The following is a 17,888-nucleotide window of genomic DNA, read 5'->3' on the forward strand; positions in this document are numbered from 1 at the left end:
CTAATTCTACGGGCTTGCTGATTCTTTTCTCAATCAAGGCTCGTTGGATGGCTGTCAAATCCGTGAGTACATACACTGGCCATATTTCACCTGCGTTTCTGTTGCGTTATTTCGTTTACGCTTACGCCACCGCACCCTTTGTCACAGCCATTGTTTTACATATATAGCAAACCGAAACTGCTAAACAGTACACGCTCATCAGACTGTACAAATTCACACAAGGATAGCCATAATCCACAACTTACAGGGTCACTTCGCATTTCTCACTCATAATAAAACGCTTTGCAAAAAGAAATGATATCTCATAAAAAACACGTTTTCAATGTACAAAAATGCCAAGTTACTCAAAAGTTTTGATATCAAAAAGATGCCGAGTTACGGTACTACAAACAATACAGGTTATCTTGCCTCACTGAAATTACATAAGATGTATTTCAAAGCAGTGCTACCTAATATTTCCTCAATTCTTTCAAGTCAGAGGTGGTCCAGCGCTAGCTTTTGGTTGCTAAGGGGACGTGGATCGACCACCCCATATAAATGAATGGAACTTGACATAAATTTACTGGTATCCTGTCGTGCGTATTTGAGGTTAATATGAGAAAGGGTGGTTTCTATCAGCACGTCTAGGAATCCGTACATATTCACTGTTGTAACTCAAGTCGCAGGATGCAAAATTGCCGTTAGGAAAGCAGTTTGAAATTATGAAGCAACGTCTGCACCATTGGCTTTAATGGGTCGCGATGAGATAATTACGAGTTGCTTGTCTTAAGTTGATATAGTAAATAAGGCAGTATTCGTATTACTAAATGTGTATGTATGAAGTCGATTTTTTAAAGAGTTTATTATGTGTATTTTTACAGGACTTACATTTTAATTGATAATGATGTCCAGTTATTCCCCAAAAATACGAAGTAACCACAGGCAAGCACAGCTATAATAATCGCAGGGATTCAAACAATTAATTTCACAATTCCCTAGTGGGGTTACAAAGTTAAATTATGTATTTTTACTAATTTTCGTAAGTAACTTTTTGTTTGTTCTTGAGGTCAGGTTGCACCCCACAGCACAACAACCTGAGCCCAACGTCAGTCTGCTCATCAGCTTAACTTTCACTCCATTTGTAGTCGGTGCCATATTAGCCAGTAAACACAAACCCAATAATAAACAAATACAAAGCAGAAGTTAACTTCGGGCCAAGCGCATAACCTTGGCAACGCGCGTGTGTCCAATGAAAGCGTCTATATGGGAAATGGTCCTCGCCAAGAGGTAAATCATTTTGGAATTCACAGATAAAGGACATTGATTGGAAAAGGTCGTGGCTTTACCCTTTTAAATTTTGCATCCCAAACAAAATTGAAGAGATTCATTTTAAAATACTACATAATATATATCCGTCTAATTTAATGATATCAGAATTCACTGATATTGAAGATAAATGTGGGTTTTGGAGAACTGACACTGAATCTCTTCCACACTTATTTTTCACTTGTTCAAAAACCACAAAATTCTGGAGTGAAATAGAATCTTTCATTCTTAGCGAAACTGGGCATATTATTAAATTGGGTGAGAAAGATATAATTGGTGGCTACCAACACAAATTATTAGGTCTGGGAATTCATAATTAATTTTATCATTTTATTAAGAAAATTCCATATCCATAAAGCAAAAGTCTTACCCAAATATAAAAGCATTTTTACTTGACTTTCAATCACTATTACAATGTCTTAGGTTAATAAATAATAAGAAAAGTAATAAAACAATATTGTTGTATGAAGAGTTATTCACGAAGCGTCATTCATTTCTTTTTTATTTTTTTGTTATTATTTTCATATTTCTGAGATAATGTATGTATACATATATTTGCACCAATCTACTGATTTGTACTGTATAGATTACAGAAATTGTATAACTCTATGATGTCTGACTGTTGTCAAACATGGCTGTGTCCATGAATTGGCTTCATAGGCTCCCATAGGAATCGATGGAACCGGTAAATGTAAGCTGTCTCCAGTTCTTGTATATCTTGATGGGTAAATCGCTGTTTTATTTTACTGCGTCGGTAGGTAAACTCAGTTGTGTTGTATTGAGGCACGGTCACTGCATGGACTGTGGTAACATATTTCCTCTAGAAATACAATAAAGATTTTCATCTAAATCAGAAACTAAAGCTGGCAATGTTGATGCTTGGCCCTCAAATGGGGGTCGTCCAGTCATTAATACTGAATTCTGAGCATTTTGGTAGTCGCTAATGTGCTGCTGACTCTGAATGACCCAACCAGAGTTGTTTTTATGCTTTTTGCAGTTCATGGGTACAGAGCTGTATGGCAAAATTCTTGGAATAGTTGGTCTTGGGAGAATTGGGAAGGAAGTCGCAACCAGGATGCAGTCTTTTGGAATGAAGGTTGGTGAGCTGAAAATTGTTTTTTTGTTTTCTGCTGTATGCTCCAAAAGACAATCGGTAGTAGTTGTTCTGTCAGGAGCACTCTTTAAATGATTGTTGTTTTAAAGAATGTGTTTGTTTTGACAGACTATCGGCTATGACCCCATCACTCCCCCAGAAATCTCTGCTACTTGGGGTGTTGAGCAGATGTCTCTGGAACAGCTGTGGCCTCAGTGTGATTACATCACTGTACACACCCCTCTCATGCCCTCTACAACAGGTACTCTTTTTACTTTTTTAACAAAAGAAAAAGGAGATCTTAATGACTATTTAAAAAAAAAAAAAAAAAACATCTATTAAAATTTTTCCTTTACTCCAAATTTGGAATTGCAGTATAATGTATGTGCGTATGTGTGGTGTGATGGAAGGGCACATGTTAGGAACATGTTAGACCTTTAAGCAGGTGCACTACAGCAGCAGAAGACCATCATGGGTTGAGGCTACAGTGGGCACATGAACACCAACACTGGACGATTGAAGATTGGGAAAAAAGTTGCATGGTCTGAAGGATCTCGATTTCATGCAGATGATTGGGTCAGAATTTGGCGGGTTAATGGATCCAACCTGCCTTGTGTGAATGATGCTTGCTGATGGTGGGTGTGTGGGGAATGTTTTTGTGGCACACATTAGGTCCCTTGCTGTCAATTCAGCATCATTTCAATACTTTGTCATACTTTGCATGTGGTTGCTGACCATGTGCATCCCTTTATGGCCACAATCTGCCCTTCTTCAAAAGGATGCTTTCAGCAGGATAACGCACCATGTCACAAAGCACACGTCATCTCAGACTGGTTCCATGGGCACAACCAGGGGTCATCAACGTGTCCGTACAAGGACAAACGTGTCTGTGGCAAAAAAAAAAATTGATTGGGAAGAAAAGTTTATTTTTTTTCATGCAAATTAATTAATTAAAACTTGACCACTTCAAGTTTTGTATGTCCGTGGTAAAAATCGCATTTTGACCAAAAGGTCCTTCACAAGCCAACACGGTTATGACCCCTGGGCACAACATTGATTTGAGTTTACTCTAATTGCTGCACTGGCCCCAGATCTCAATCTAATAGAGCATGTTTGGGATTAGGTGGAACGGGTGGTTTACAGCCAGGGGTTAAATTGGGATTTGGGTGGTGGGTGGACCCTGAGGTCCGGTGGGAGGTGGGTGAAAAAAGGTACAAACCAGTGAATGTCTCAGCTCAAAATAGTTGTATCTTTAATGTATTGTGCACATAATTGTTAAGGAAAACAATGTTTTTAAAATAATGTATACTATTGATGCAAGCTTTTACATAATATATTTCAGATTTGTTGAGTGTCATTAATGCTGAGAATTCTTTTTTACCCACAAAATTAATCGGTCATCCTCCTCTTGTCCTCACTTTCTTCCTCCTTTATCCATCTTTCTTAAACTGGTGAGGCGCAAAACTTTCCTTTAAACTAATAATTAATCTCAAACAGTTTTACTTAATTTTCAGTGATTAACAAGCATGCAAACATCTGACTAATCAATTGGAAAGGGACACAGCTTTTTCACATTGTGTTAAGGAGATTAAATGATAAATGAGATTTAGAAAAATCCATTTTAATCAAGCAGTGGCAGAATTTTCCCCTGATTTTCCTTGAGTATCAATACAATTAATCCACAAAATAGGCTACTCAATACTATCATATATAGCCAGCTCTCCCCAAATAGGCAGTTTTAGCAACTAGCCTAGGCCTTATAGCCTACAATTATTTTCATTTGCAGTACGAAATTGTGCACATTTTTAATCAACATTATTTGCGGATACATGCACTTCTTTCTCCACACTCGTATTCATGGCAAATATCTGCGATGCGTAGATTGTAAACAAAATTGAAGTGCAGGTTTTGTTTTTGCTGGTTATTCTGAAAGCTAACACGGTAGATAACAGACTGGTGTATCTTGTTTGTTAAGTGTAGACTACTTGGTGATTAAAACAGATTTTTAACGGATAATTTGAATTTATGATTTAATCCCCCTAACATGGTATGAAGACGCTGCTAGGCTACTTGCCATTTGATTGATCCGATCGTTGGCACGCTTGATTATAAAGGAATATTACTAATGAAAACAGGTTGAGATCAATGATTAGTTTAAAGGAAAGTTTTGCTCCCCACCGATTTTCAGCTCACCAGTTGCCGCTGAATAAAACATTATGTAGCTTATGTGGGAAATATTCAATCCTAGCTTAGCCACTGACCAGCAACCTGTTGATTTTGCTCAAGCAATCAAAGTTGCCGTTAATAATAGCCGGCGTTCGTGGGGGCTGTTTATTCATCTCTCTTTAAAATGTTGAATAGATGAAATTACATGTTAATGAAATTACCTGCCACGTCCGCTTCCAAACAATCAAGACAATCAACGATATTTTTCATTCTGTGCCGGTCTATATAAATGACTGTTCCTCCTGAGTTTTTTTTCTTCTGATTTTTGATTGGTTGAGCGAGTAACTGGCTAGAGGGAACACATGGACTGGAGCTTCCGAAAAATGGACTGGATTGTCATAGTTATTTGTAAAACTGCCGGTCAAAATTAATTATTTATTTACCAAAGGTAGGTGGACGCCATCCACCCGCGTCCACCCCCAATTTAACCCCTGTTTACAGCACGGATGCTTGGCTGAAAAATACAGAAACTGTTATACTATCAATTTAGTATGGACTAAGGTCCCTTAGGAATGTTTCCAGCACCTTGTTGATTCCATGCTGTGGAGTGTGGGCTGTTCAGGAGGCAAAACAGGGTTCTACCCAGTACTAGATAGGTCTACCTAATAAAGTGAGTTGTGTGTGTACACCCACTGCATTCTGTAAGCATTTTGACACTGAAAGAATTTTAGTTGTTTTGTCACTGTACTTCACATAGGATGTGAGATAAAAGATCGAATATGAGGTTAAAGTGCAGACCATCAGTTTTAATTTCAGGGTATTTATATCCATATCGGGTGATGTGTGCAGGAATTAAAGCCCTTTTATTAAACAGTTCCCCCGTTTTAAGTGACCAAAAGTATTTGAAAAATTGGCAGATCAGCTGTTTCTTGGCCAGCTGTGTGTCAGTGCAGTATTAGACAATGCACAATAAAGCTAACAAAATGTTGAGAGTTCATTCTACGTGTGGCATTTACATTTGGAGTATGTTGCTATTGTCTCTCAACATGAGGACCAAAGAAGTGTCAATGGCAGTAAAGCAGGCCATCATGAGGTTGAAAAATATGAATAAACCTTGGGACCACACATACACTGAATCGTTCAGGAAGGAGGCACAAATTAACTCCCAGGGCTGAACAAACTTCGGTCTGAAAAGTTCAACTGAACCCCAAGACAACAACAAACGAACTGGTGAAGGAATTGGAGGCATCAGGTAGTATCTACATCCACCATTAAGAGACTCCTACATCGCCATGGCCTGAAAGGCTGTTGCACAAGGAAGAAGGTCCTACTCCAAGACTGGCATAAAAAAGCGAGAATTAAGTTTGCAGGTGATCACCAAGACGAAGACCTAGCCTTTTGAAGGAATGTTCTCTGGTCAGATAAAACAAAAATGTAACTGTTTGGCCATAATGATCAGCGCTGTGTATGGAGGAAAAAGGGTGAGGCTTTTAATCCAACGGAACACCATCCCAACTCTAAAGCATGGGGGCAGCATCATGTTGTGGGGGTGTTTTGCTGGAAAAGGGACTGGTGCACTTCAGAAAATAGATGGCATCATGAAGAAGGAGGATCTTGTAGAAATACTGAAGCAACATCTCAAGACATCACTTAAAAAGTTAAAACTGGGTCGCAACTGGGTCTTCCAGCAGGACAATGATCCTAAGCATACCTCCAAAGTTGTAACAAAATGACTTAAAGCCAACAAAGTGAAAGTATTGGAGTGGCCACCACAAAGCCCTGACCTGAATCCCATAGAAAATTTGTGGACTGAACTAAAAAAGCATGTCTAAGCAAGGAGGCCCACAAACCTGACTGAGTTTAGTGTATGCAAACTTTTGGCCTCAACGGTATGCCTGACCAATCTAGCAGCTCGTCGACCCGAGGCATAGGATAGACATAAAATTTTGAAACTGCGTTTACATTTTGGTAGTCCACGCCGAAACAAACAGCCCCATCAGGCTTAGGAACAAGTATGATAGCGCTACACCAGTCACTGTGGGATTCCTCAATTACTCCCATGTCCAGCATTTTGGCAAATTCCTCCTGTACTAATTTCTTTTTGTGTTCAGGCAGTCGATATTGGCGACCTAGTACTACAGTGCCCGGAAGGGGGGGGGGGTTATGTATGTGGTGTTCTATAAAGATTGTTCTTCCTGGTAGGGGGGAGAAGACGTCAGGAAATTCCTGTTGCAATCGAGCTACCTCTGCCTGCTGCTTCAGAGTCATATGGCTGTTAATTTGGACCAGATTATTTTTATTCAAATTGGGAATCTCCGGTCCTGGTCTGGCATGACCTCCGATGTAGCTAGCAAAGCAGGGTCTACCTCTCTCCACAGTTTTAGCAAATTGAGATGGTAGATCTGACGTGCCCCTGAAGCAAATGCTCATGTGTAATTTGACCAAGTGAATGCAGCTTTGCTTGCAAGTCCAACACGTATTGAATTTTGTTTTTACTTTGGCTTGGACCCTCTTCCCATGTTTCTTTTAACAGGTCCAAAATGCCACGGGGCCTTCGCCCGTACAATAATTCAAAGGGGGAATGCCCTGTGGAGGCTTGGGGAACCTCCCTCACCACAAACAACAGGGGGTCAATTAGTTTGTCCCAATTTCGTAAATCAGTGGAAATGATCTTACAAATCATTGTTTTCAGGGTCTTATTGAACCACTCTACCAGCCCTTCGGTTTGAGGGTGGTAGACGCTAGTTTGAATAGATCTGATGTCCAACAATTTTTGCAGTTCCTTTAGTGTTCGTGACATAAATGAGGCACCTTGATCTGTGAGAATCTCTTTTGGGATTCCCACATGGGATAAAAAATGAAATGATGCCTCCGCAATAATCTTAGCTGATATATTGCGGAGGGGCACTGCCTCTGGGTATCGTGTTGCATAATCCACTATGACTAACACAAAGCAATCTGGCACTTTGTTCTAAAGGCCCGACGAGGTCCATGGCAATTCTTTTGAAAGGGACCTCGACTAATGGAAGTGGATGCAAAGGAGCTTTTGGGATGGCTGCTGGATTTATTTTTAGACATTCCGGGCACTCCGCAGACTACCGGCGGATGTCACCCTGTACACCTGGCCAATGAAATCGATCCATTATACGGTTAAGTGTCTTGTCCTGCCCCAGATGACCTGCCATCGGATTGTTGTGAGCCGCCTGAAAAACCACCCCCCTTGGCGGGCCCCCTTTGTTGGGCCCCTTTGCTAGTCTTAGTCTCCCCATTTTCTGAGACCCTGGCCAATCATGTCCCAGAATTAGTGTAAGGGGGGTGCGAGTAACCTCAGCCACCATGCTATACTTTTGTCCCCCAATTGAAAATGTAATTTGTACAGTTGGATAATAATGTACATCCCTGTGCGCACACACTGAATACCCACCTCCGTGAGTCTATCAATTTCCTCTGGTGGAACCAGGCGTTGGTGCACAAGGGTACGATAGCAACCAGAGTCCAACAACGCCTGGATTGTATCCCCTTTTATACTCACTGGTATGAGATACGTCTCTGCTGGAGCAGGTGAAGGATGCGTGGTGTGCGGAGTGTGGCTTCCGATGTTCACTTCCATCAGGGTACAATCTTTTCGATTGTGCCCCTTATGTCCACAACGCCAACAACTCTGCCCCAACGATTCTGACGCACTCATCTGACCTGAAACCGGGGAAAGGGGGTTAAAGAAGGGGGCCAACAGTTGTGTGGGTCGAGGTGGTGCTTTAGGTAAACAGGGGCTTGGGACGGGGGCAGGGTTAGATATTTTTAGAAATCACTGAACATCTAGTTTCACATGAAAATTAAAGCGTTTTGATAGCCCATACCATCGCAGAGATATTTTCTTCTATTTTAATTGGTAACAGTCATCAGTCCTCAAGAATAAATATGAAATAAATACATTAGCGTTTGAGGTGGTTGATACACACCCCCCTTGCCCGGTCGATAATAGATGTTCCTGAGTTAGCGATGTTTGGAGGAGTGCAGAAGACTTGTGCCATGCATCTGAGATGTGGTTCACCCAAACACTGTAGAAAAAATGATGCGTACACGCAGCTAACCTGTGCCTTGGTAGCAAGCAGACACAGCTGGGAAACTACATCTCTAACAAAGCAAGACTACAACTTCAGTTAATTTGCTCGTACATACAGATTTTTAAAATCACATTTGTTTTTTACTTGTCAGATCGAACTACTGCAATAGCCTTTCCAGTTGGACGATTATAAAATTTGCTTGTCCAGGAAAAGTAGGCAAGTGTTAATGTCGAGCACAGGGTTGTTAGCCAGGTCTGCCAGATCCAAATTTGATTTCTTGAGCAATGGCTTGATTTCTGCCTTAAAGGATATGGGGACATAGCAGGATAACAATGAAGAGTTAATTGTATAAAGAATTGGTTTTCCAAGAACAGGCAATAGCTCCTTCAGTAGTATGTGGGTGTGTGGTCAAGAGTACAGGTGGTTGATTTGGAGAAGAAGAAACTTGTTTGGGAGTAAAGTATTCAAGTCGTTCTGTGTGTCTAGGAAGCAGGTCTGTGGTTTCCATAAAGCTATTTTCTCTAATTTCTGTTATTTTACTGCAAAAGAAAGTCAAGAAATCATTACTGCTACAAGAAGTTGGAATTTGAGGTTTAGTTGCTGCATGATTATTAGGAACTGTCTCAAATGGAAGCTGTGGATTATTCTGATTTTCTTGAATAGGCTTTGAAAAGACCTTGCATTGGTGAGAGAATGCTTATAGACACCAAGACTCTCTTTCCAGGCCAGGTGATATACCTGCAGTTTAGTGGAATTCCACTTGCGTTCCAGTTGAAGAGACTTCTGTTTAAAAGCCTGTGTTTGGTCAATGTACCAAGGGGCAAGTCTCTTCTCAACAACTTTGTTTACTTTTTAATTGAGCAACTACATCAAGGGTTTTACGTAGTGCAATAGCCTGTCCCCCTGCCAGGTCATCGATTGACAAGGAGGAAGCCGAAATACCTGAATCAAAGTATTCCGGAAGTGTATCAATACATTTTGTGGCAGTGGTAGTCGTGATGGTGCAACCTATGCACATCTTAGGTTCAGATGTCATGGGATCTGCCAATTATGGATGCAGTGTTGTAAGAAAATGTTCATACAGAATAGAGGTTTGTGGGTGGAAAACTGATCACTGACATCAACACCAAATCTTAAGGCCAGATCTAAAGTAGAACTGCAATAATGTGTGGGACTGACAACGTTTTGAGTAAAGCCTGTTGGTTTCAAGATATTCATAAATGCAGATGTTAAGCCATTGTCTACATTTTCATAGTGCAGGTTAAAATCAGCTAACATCACCACTTTGTCATTGCCCATAGCTAAGTGAGAACGAAATTCTACAAAGTCAGAGTATGGGCCAGGAGTTCTGTGGTCGAAGAATAGACACCTGAGAAATTGCTAATAATTGGCAAATCCATAGTCCGAGATGTGAGAGTTTTTAAATGATAGTCAGTTGTATTACTGGTGCTAGAGCAACTGTCATCAAGGCAAATCTGAAAGTACTGGCTAAGGGTAAACATAAAGTTTCCCAAATTGTTATTCATGCTGGCACTAACAACGTCCATTTGAGGCAATCAGAGGTCATGCAAGTTAGAACGTTCCAGCACAGCAAGTTGAGTGATGAACTGGGGTTGATGAACTATGTGAAAAGGAACTAGAGCTGCCATTTGGGTGAGCCAAAAAGGAGTTTTACATGTGATGCAAGTTAAACTGACAGGTCTGTAGTTTCCTGGATCAGTACGGTCCCCTTTCTTATATATTGGTATTATATTACCTTGCTTCCAGTCCTCAGGTATTTCTCCAGTTTCTAAGGACTGTCTAAAAATATTTGCCAGTGGTTTAAAGTTGAACACGCCTAACTCAGGGCCTGCTGCCTTATTTGTCTTTAGTTTAAGTAATTAATCCAGTACTTTTTTATCCTCTTTCAATATCTGATTAGACATTTTGAATACTGAATATGCCTTCCAGTCTATTAGCAACCTCTTCTCTTGTAAAACTCTCAACAAAATAATTATTTAAGGCATGAGCAATATTTATCCTTCTTCATTCCTGATGCACCTGATATCTTCTTTGACTTTCCTTTTCCTACTACAGTATTGAAAGAAATGTTTAGGATTACTTTTTGCATCTTGGGCAATTTGCCTTTCAAAAAGTTGCTTGGCTTCCCATAGTCCTTTTTTAACCTTAGCACGCATATTACAATATTCACCCTTATTACTTTCAGCGCTGTCATTTTTATAAATCTTATACAGTTTTTATTTTCCCTCAAACTCTCTTGTATGGCTTTGTTCATTCATTGGGGAGACCACTTCTTCAACTTACTAATAGTCTCACAATCCTGACAAGCTTGTTTTATGTTTCCAAAGAGTTCACACTACTGTCTGAAGCTGGCGGCTGGTAACACACAGCTACCATGAAGCCCTTTTGATGTTACCCTATATGAGCTTTATCCATATGTCCTCACTAGGAATTTTCGGCACATTAATAATAATTTTTTTTCCACATAGGGAGCTATACCCCTACCTCTCTTACTGGATCTATCCTTCCTAATGAGTTTGTACCCTTGTATATTATGTTCATCCCCATCCTCCTCCCCCCACTATTCATTGCAGCCTCAAGTTCCAAAAACATATTTTTTTTATACTTCTAGCATTTAAACAAAGACACTTTGTGCATGCAAAGGTTGTGCGAAAGTACTAAACATGACTGCTTTCATTTTCATTACATGAATATGTCACATTATGTAACATTAATGGTGCCCTGAAATGGGTGCACTATGTATAAAAAGTGCTGTAATTTCTACATGGTTAAATCAAAGTGTATAAAAAATATCCATATAATAAAAGCTGAGAATGTGCACTTAAACCATGTGCGCATTGTTTGATTACAAATTTTAAATTGTAGAGCCAACTCAAGAAAATATATGCTTTGTCCCAAACATTATGAAGTTTACTGTATAACCACTGAAATAGGAAACTGACTGAAGAAAAATGCCAGAACACATTAAGAATAAATAAATAAATAGATGTGCAAATTGCTGTTCAAGAGATAGCTGATACAAAAGGCCAACAGTTTAAAATAACCATTCAACTACTACATGTTTGTGTTTCTCTGTTTGGAAGACTGAACTTGTTTCAAGATTTAGCCCAGTAGATACAATACATTTACATAAATACAGATGTGAGTAAAATATAAATAACTGCAAATAGTTGAGGCATATGGCAATAAGGCAAAATATATATTGAGAGAGAGTCCATTTAGTCAAAATTCTAATTTTAAAAAATGCTTGACATTGCCTATTGCACTATGTGGGTGTGAGCTATGGGGTCTACTCGGTAAGCTCTAGTACACTAAATGGGATAAATAACCAAAAGAGATCCCACTGGTTGGATAGCTCCATATTGTTGTCTGCCCTGTCATATACAGAGATATGATGTGTGGCATCTAATGTCACTGTAGAAGCTTGCTTTGGAGTTACTCAATGTGTATTTACTGCGCAATTTTGGTTTTCACCACCGTTTTATTACCTATAGAAAGACTATGACCAGCCTTCCCCTTCACGGATTCCAGGTAAAAATAATGTACTGAAATAAGAAACTGCAATAACAAACTCAGAACACGGTGAATGCTTTTCAGCTGCACTCTTTTCGGCCAGGTTGCTTTTGCCTACTTTAACATTAAGTCTACTCATGGACTCGCTCTCTCTTTGAGTGCATGCTCCCAGTCTCAGCCTTGTAGAGAGGTGAAGAGCACACCTTTAAGCATCTGGGCTGCTTGTTTATCACAACCCAGGTGCATGAGCTCGCTCCACCATTAGCGTACTAAATGTGGCCGAGGCTACTACAGTAGATTGAGTGTCACAAGGCATTAATGGTAGATTTAAATGTTACTCCCAACAATGCCAAGTATTAGGCTTAATGTTACTTTCTTCTGATATTAACCAGCTAGTTACCCAAATAAAGTGACAGAAAATAACGATGATTACTGTGACAGTGAATTTATCAAATGTTAATCAACTTCAAACAACTTTGTGACAAATTCTGAATGAATTCAGCATGTTAACAAGCTAGCAGTAACAAGATTCTTAGCCTACCAAAACCACTCACCTTTCTGTTTTTATGCCGAAGCGACTGCTCCAACACTGTTGTCCGCTCCAGCAGCCTGAGGGAGGCTAATCCATGGGTGCTGACAAACTGTGCAGAATACCCATCGGTTTTAATATCGCAATTTGCCCTGTCCCTGATTGTAGTATTTATTGAGAAATGACTTGACTTCCTCTCATGGAAACAATGCAGTGGTTAGTTTACGGCTGTTCAGACTGTAGTTCGGTGCGACATAGTGACAAGTGATGGCCATATAATTAATTTTGGATAATCATCACTCCCTAAGTTGGTTGTCATTCCCATATCATTAAAGCACAAAATCTTCTGTATTTCCATGTTTATGACCGAGTTCTCCCTTTTAGTAATTTTGAGGCATTCTCATGAAGTACTGGTGGAATCGAGCAGCAAGCTGTTAGCAGACACGCGAGTCAATTTGCAGACTTTCTTAAGGATTGTGTGCCAATTTTTGCACATCACATATCCAGGGGGCTCTTTCTAAGCATTTGCAAAAACATCACAGCTGTCCCACACATAGGACTTACCAGATGTTTTAAATTTTTTTTTGTAGTTTTCCCTTGGCTATTTTTTGCTTGATTGTATTCATTGCGACGAAGAAGAGTAGGCTGTGTCAGCCTAAAAACTGGCACCTAGGACTTATACCCTCTTCACACACGTAAACAAAAACAGACCAAGGGAAAGTAGCTTAGATAAGAACAGCCTGCAGCCCTCCACTGTGTAAACATACATAGGCTACTGTTAAAAATAAAATTCCCTAAAATTATTAGAAAGTACTGCCCTAAAATTTAACCTGACCCACACCCAATGTCTTTATTAGAAAATGAAGACAGCCCAAAGCTTTCGGCAGGTTTGTGTCCCGACAGCCTTGGGTCAGGTTGCAGACCTTTGTGACTAACATTTTTCCTAGTTTTCTCATAGAGCTCATCCAACCAAATGCCTCGAAACTCATTGGCACTTAACCTTGCAGCCGGATAATAACCACAAACACACTGCTGAATACAACTGGACATGCATTTCACTTGCTGCAGGCAAGTCTGAAGGCAGAAACCCCCAAAACAAACAGGAACTAAAGATGACTGCAGTCCAGGCAGATCATCACCAGGAACCATATCCAGTGTCTGGTGATGTCTATGGATCGCAGATTTTAGGCAGTCATTGAATTCAAATTTGATTGCACTTGATTTACAACCAAGTACTGTATATGGTTACTTGATTTAAGATTATGTTCATTTGTCGAGTTACTTTTGGTACCCTAAAATGGGGGAGACTATACTGTACAAAAAAAGACTGTAATTCCTACATGGATCACTGTATATAGTTGTACATGCCCTTAAAGCTGATAGTCAAAAATTGTGTCACTGTCCAAATACTTGCAGTCTGCACTGTTTATATATGTTTGTGTGTGTGTGTGTGTGTGTGTGTGTGAGATACATACACCCTTGATGAAGTGAATCTTTTGAAACAGTGTTGTCAGACTCATTTCACATCCTTCCTACTTTAGCTCTCTTGAACAGCTGTTAATTTATATTTTTTAATTGTATTTCTTTGTCACTGTTCCCTGGTGCCTTTTGTGCATGTAAATGTTTGAAACATCTTAATTTAACACTGTCTTCAATGCAAGGTGTAGCCCCTTTTTCCTGTTTCCCTAGTTTAATGCATTTTTGAGACACTGTGCAGGGGAACTATAGTACCCAAGAGAAAAATGTTATTTTGGAAGACAGGTTTTAAGTGAATGCATCACTTTTTTCTTCAGGACTGTTGAATGATGCCTCTTTTGCCAAGTGTAAGAGGGGTGTGAAGGTGGTGAACTGTGCTCGTGGAGGCATCATTGATGAGGCAGCTTTGCTCAGAGCTCTGGAGTCTGGCCAATGTGGTGGGGCAGGCCTTGATGTATTTGTTGAGGTGAGCCTTATAACGCAGCTGTTTTTTCATTTCCGTTGTTTTTATATGTCATTTAAAGAAAAACATTTGAGATATGTAGGGGGGAACTATGAACATTATTTGCATAATGTAACAATTTTTCCCGGTACCACTGAAAAATGGCAGGATCCATCCCACCCAGGAATTTACATCCATACAAGAGATTAAAGCTGCTCTATGTAAGTTTTTTATTTTTTTATTTATTTTTTTTTTTTTTTAATTTCACCATGCCTGGATCTTAACCAATCAGGACAGCTCTCTGCAAGGAGGCTTGCCTACCTGCCTGTGCATCCCAGCACTGTCAGAGTGCTGTTTACACAGCTAAGAGCAGAGCAGAGATGCCTGCTTAGAAAACATCTACTGATAAAAGGTTTTTGTTTTTCAAAATCCAGTTCTCTCTCGTTTCTTTCTCCAAACTTTCATACTGCAGCTTTACTAGAAAATGCATACCATATACATAGAAGTATTGATAGGCCACAAGGATTCACTTAAATTACCATACATGTATGCTAAAGATAGGCACTTAAATGAGTTTATAATATGTCTTTAATTAAATAAACTTATGTTCAGTGCATAATATCCTGATATTGGATGGTCCCTGGAGTTGTTAGTCCAAAACTTTGTGAGGTGAAAATGTTAATCCAGCCAAGATGTTTCGAGTTAGAACTCTAAAAATCTTTTTTTTCATTTTTTGTTAGAATTATTTTTTCATAAATAGATAAAGCCAATAATGTATCATTGTGTGAAATAAAGGATCTTTAATGATTTTAACACAACACACAAAACACAACACAGTGATGAGCACATTCCATTTAGCCCAACAATGCAAGATATTTTCTTGACTAAATTAGTGATCTGATGACCTACAGACTAGATAGTATCTAACAGTGTATCAAGCCTTGTCTTGAAAATACCCAGATTTTCTGCCTCTACTACATGACCTGGCGAGCTGTTCTGCAAAGTGACTTCTCTCCGTGTGAAAAAATATTTCCTAATGTTGGTGTGGAATTAACTTTTGTTGATTTTCATTTATGCCCCCTTGTTCAACTAGCAGAACTCAACCTGAAGAATCTCTTGTAGTTTACTTTGAGGCTTTTAAATTCAAAAAAGGGATTAACAATCAAATTGCACCTAGATTGAAGAGATAAAGCACCTTAATATTTCCTTATAACTTTTATCTGTCAGACAACAAACCAGTTTATTTAGTTGCCCCCTTCTTTGAACCTTTTCTGTCTTTCTTGTACAGTCTCCAGAAGTGCAATACTCTTAAATGTGGTCTGACTAAGGTATTGTGTAAGACAAGTGTAACCTCCTTGGGTTTATTATAATCAATATTTTTGGCTGCCTTTTGTACTGCTACAACACAGTGCCTAGAACCAAAAAGGCTTTGATCACCTATTACTCCCAAGTCTTTTTCAAATTGAGCACATTCCAATTTTGTTCCTCCCATAAAGTAGTCTGACCGTATGTTTTTTTTCCCCCCACATGTAGATTTAGCTATATTGAATTTCATTTGCCAGGTTTCCACCGACTTCTGGAATCTGTTAGATTTTAAATGGGTTTAGAAACATTTTTGCAAAAATGATTCACCTAAGTGCACTTTCAAAAGACCTGCAAATATATATCTATTATACCCTCAGAGCAGTTTTAACTGAGTAGAGTGGGTAGTTTGCTCTAATCTGAAGTGCCATATGCCCTGGCTGTGTGTATGTTTTTAATGTTCTCATAATTTAGGTGCAAGTGAAGTGCCAAAAATACAAAGAAATCTCGGTAAAGAAAATTTTCCTTTAGCTTGAAATGAAATGCAAATGTAAAACAGGTAAAACTATGCATTTTCTGGATAATAACCTGCTTGGTAAATGGACTGCATTTATATAACTACTGCACAAAGTGCTTTACAACGAATGCCCATTCATTCACACACTTGCGCACCAATGGCAAAAGGCAGCCATGCAAGGCACCAACCAGCTAATTGAGAGCAATTGGCATTAGATGTTTCGCTCTAGGACACTTCAACACACCCAGAAGGCCAGTTGCCAGACGACAGCTCTACCTCCTGAGCTAAATCCTTGACCACATGCGTGCAAAATCTGTCAGTGATATGCAGAGCTACTAAAGATCTATGAAGAAAAATCTATATACCCTGGTGTCCCTTCTATCTATCCAAAATGACAAAATTGGGCATTGCTGTAAATCATAAAATAATCATATTTCACTACATAACTGTTTTGATTCAGGAAACCGGGGAATTACTATCTTTTCATCAGTATAGGTGGATGTCTAGGGGTCTAAAGACCTATTCAACACCTCTCCGAAAATGAATAAAATACTTTTTGTCCATTGTAAAGCATTTAAATTTGTCCATTTTTTTTTACCAGAGCTGTTAGAAATGTTGGAATTGGAACAAATGACAGGTAAATGACACACTGGTACACACACGTAAATATGTAATCATACACTCCTGTACCTGAATAAAACACCACTTTTTTGGACTACAGTTTGAAATTTTTTGTTGCATGCCATGGGATGAAATTTCTCTGTAGTGTGTTTCACAAATGTTGCCAAAAAACGTGATTTAATAATTATTGTTGAAAATGAAAATTATCAATTAAATCGTTGAATTCATTAATAGGTCAGGCTACATTTTACTGGTGGAATCAACCAACAAGTCAAACAAACTATATCAGGTTTTAAGATCAAATAATTAGATTAAATAAGAAGCAGTCAATTAGACTAATGAATTGAAATCATACATTCTTTATTGAATGCAGGCTCACTACTTCTAAATTATAAAACGGAATACATTATACAAAACATTAAACAATTCATTTGAAAATACCAGAAAAGAGAGAGAGATAGATAAGCCAGACCTTGCCAAAGTCACTTAAACTTCCAGTTTAAGTTCCACAGGATTAAAGGAAACTAGCTAAAAACACACAACCAAATCACCTCCAAAATAAAAAGAGAACAGCTTTTCTTCTCCAAGGCTCCGAAAGGAACTGCAACACAACACAACTCCTGTGACCATCTTAAATACCTTACCCAGCATGGCTTGTGGATGTTTGGCCTGATTGGATCATGCCAAGTTAAGGTGTAAAAGGGATGGGAAGGGGGGTCAGGCTCATTTATGACAAGGACTGGCCTACCTAAAAGCTGATTGTGTACTTATTGATTAAAGTGTTATGTTGTTGGAAGCAGGGCTGAGCACTATGCTATTATTATCAAAAGATTCCTGAA

The 17,888-nt window shown here is 39.1% G+C and overlaps 1 protein-coding gene across 1 annotated transcript in view; it reads left to right on the plus strand.

Moving 5' to 3' along the window:
* The window catches only part of phgdh (phosphoglycerate dehydrogenase), an 89,907-nt gene that overhangs the window by 33,837 nt on the left and 38,182 nt on the right, over window positions 1-17,888 (plus strand). Inside the window, exons 5-7 of the mRNA XM_035409101.1 lie at window positions 2,303-2,401; window positions 2,528-2,660; window positions 14,485-14,633. Of these exons, the coding sequence (XP_035264992.1) occupies window positions 2,303-2,401; window positions 2,528-2,660; window positions 14,485-14,633 (381 nt within the window). The remainder of the gene's footprint in view (window positions 1-2,302; window positions 2,402-2,527; window positions 2,661-14,484; window positions 14,634-17,888) is intronic.

Source organism: Anguilla anguilla, chromosome 3 (genome assembly GCF_013347855.1).
Source record: "Anguilla anguilla isolate fAngAng1 chromosome 3, fAngAng1.pri, whole genome shotgun sequence".
Classification (NCBI taxonomy): Eukaryota; Metazoa; Chordata; class Actinopteri; order Anguilliformes; family Anguillidae; genus Anguilla; species Anguilla anguilla.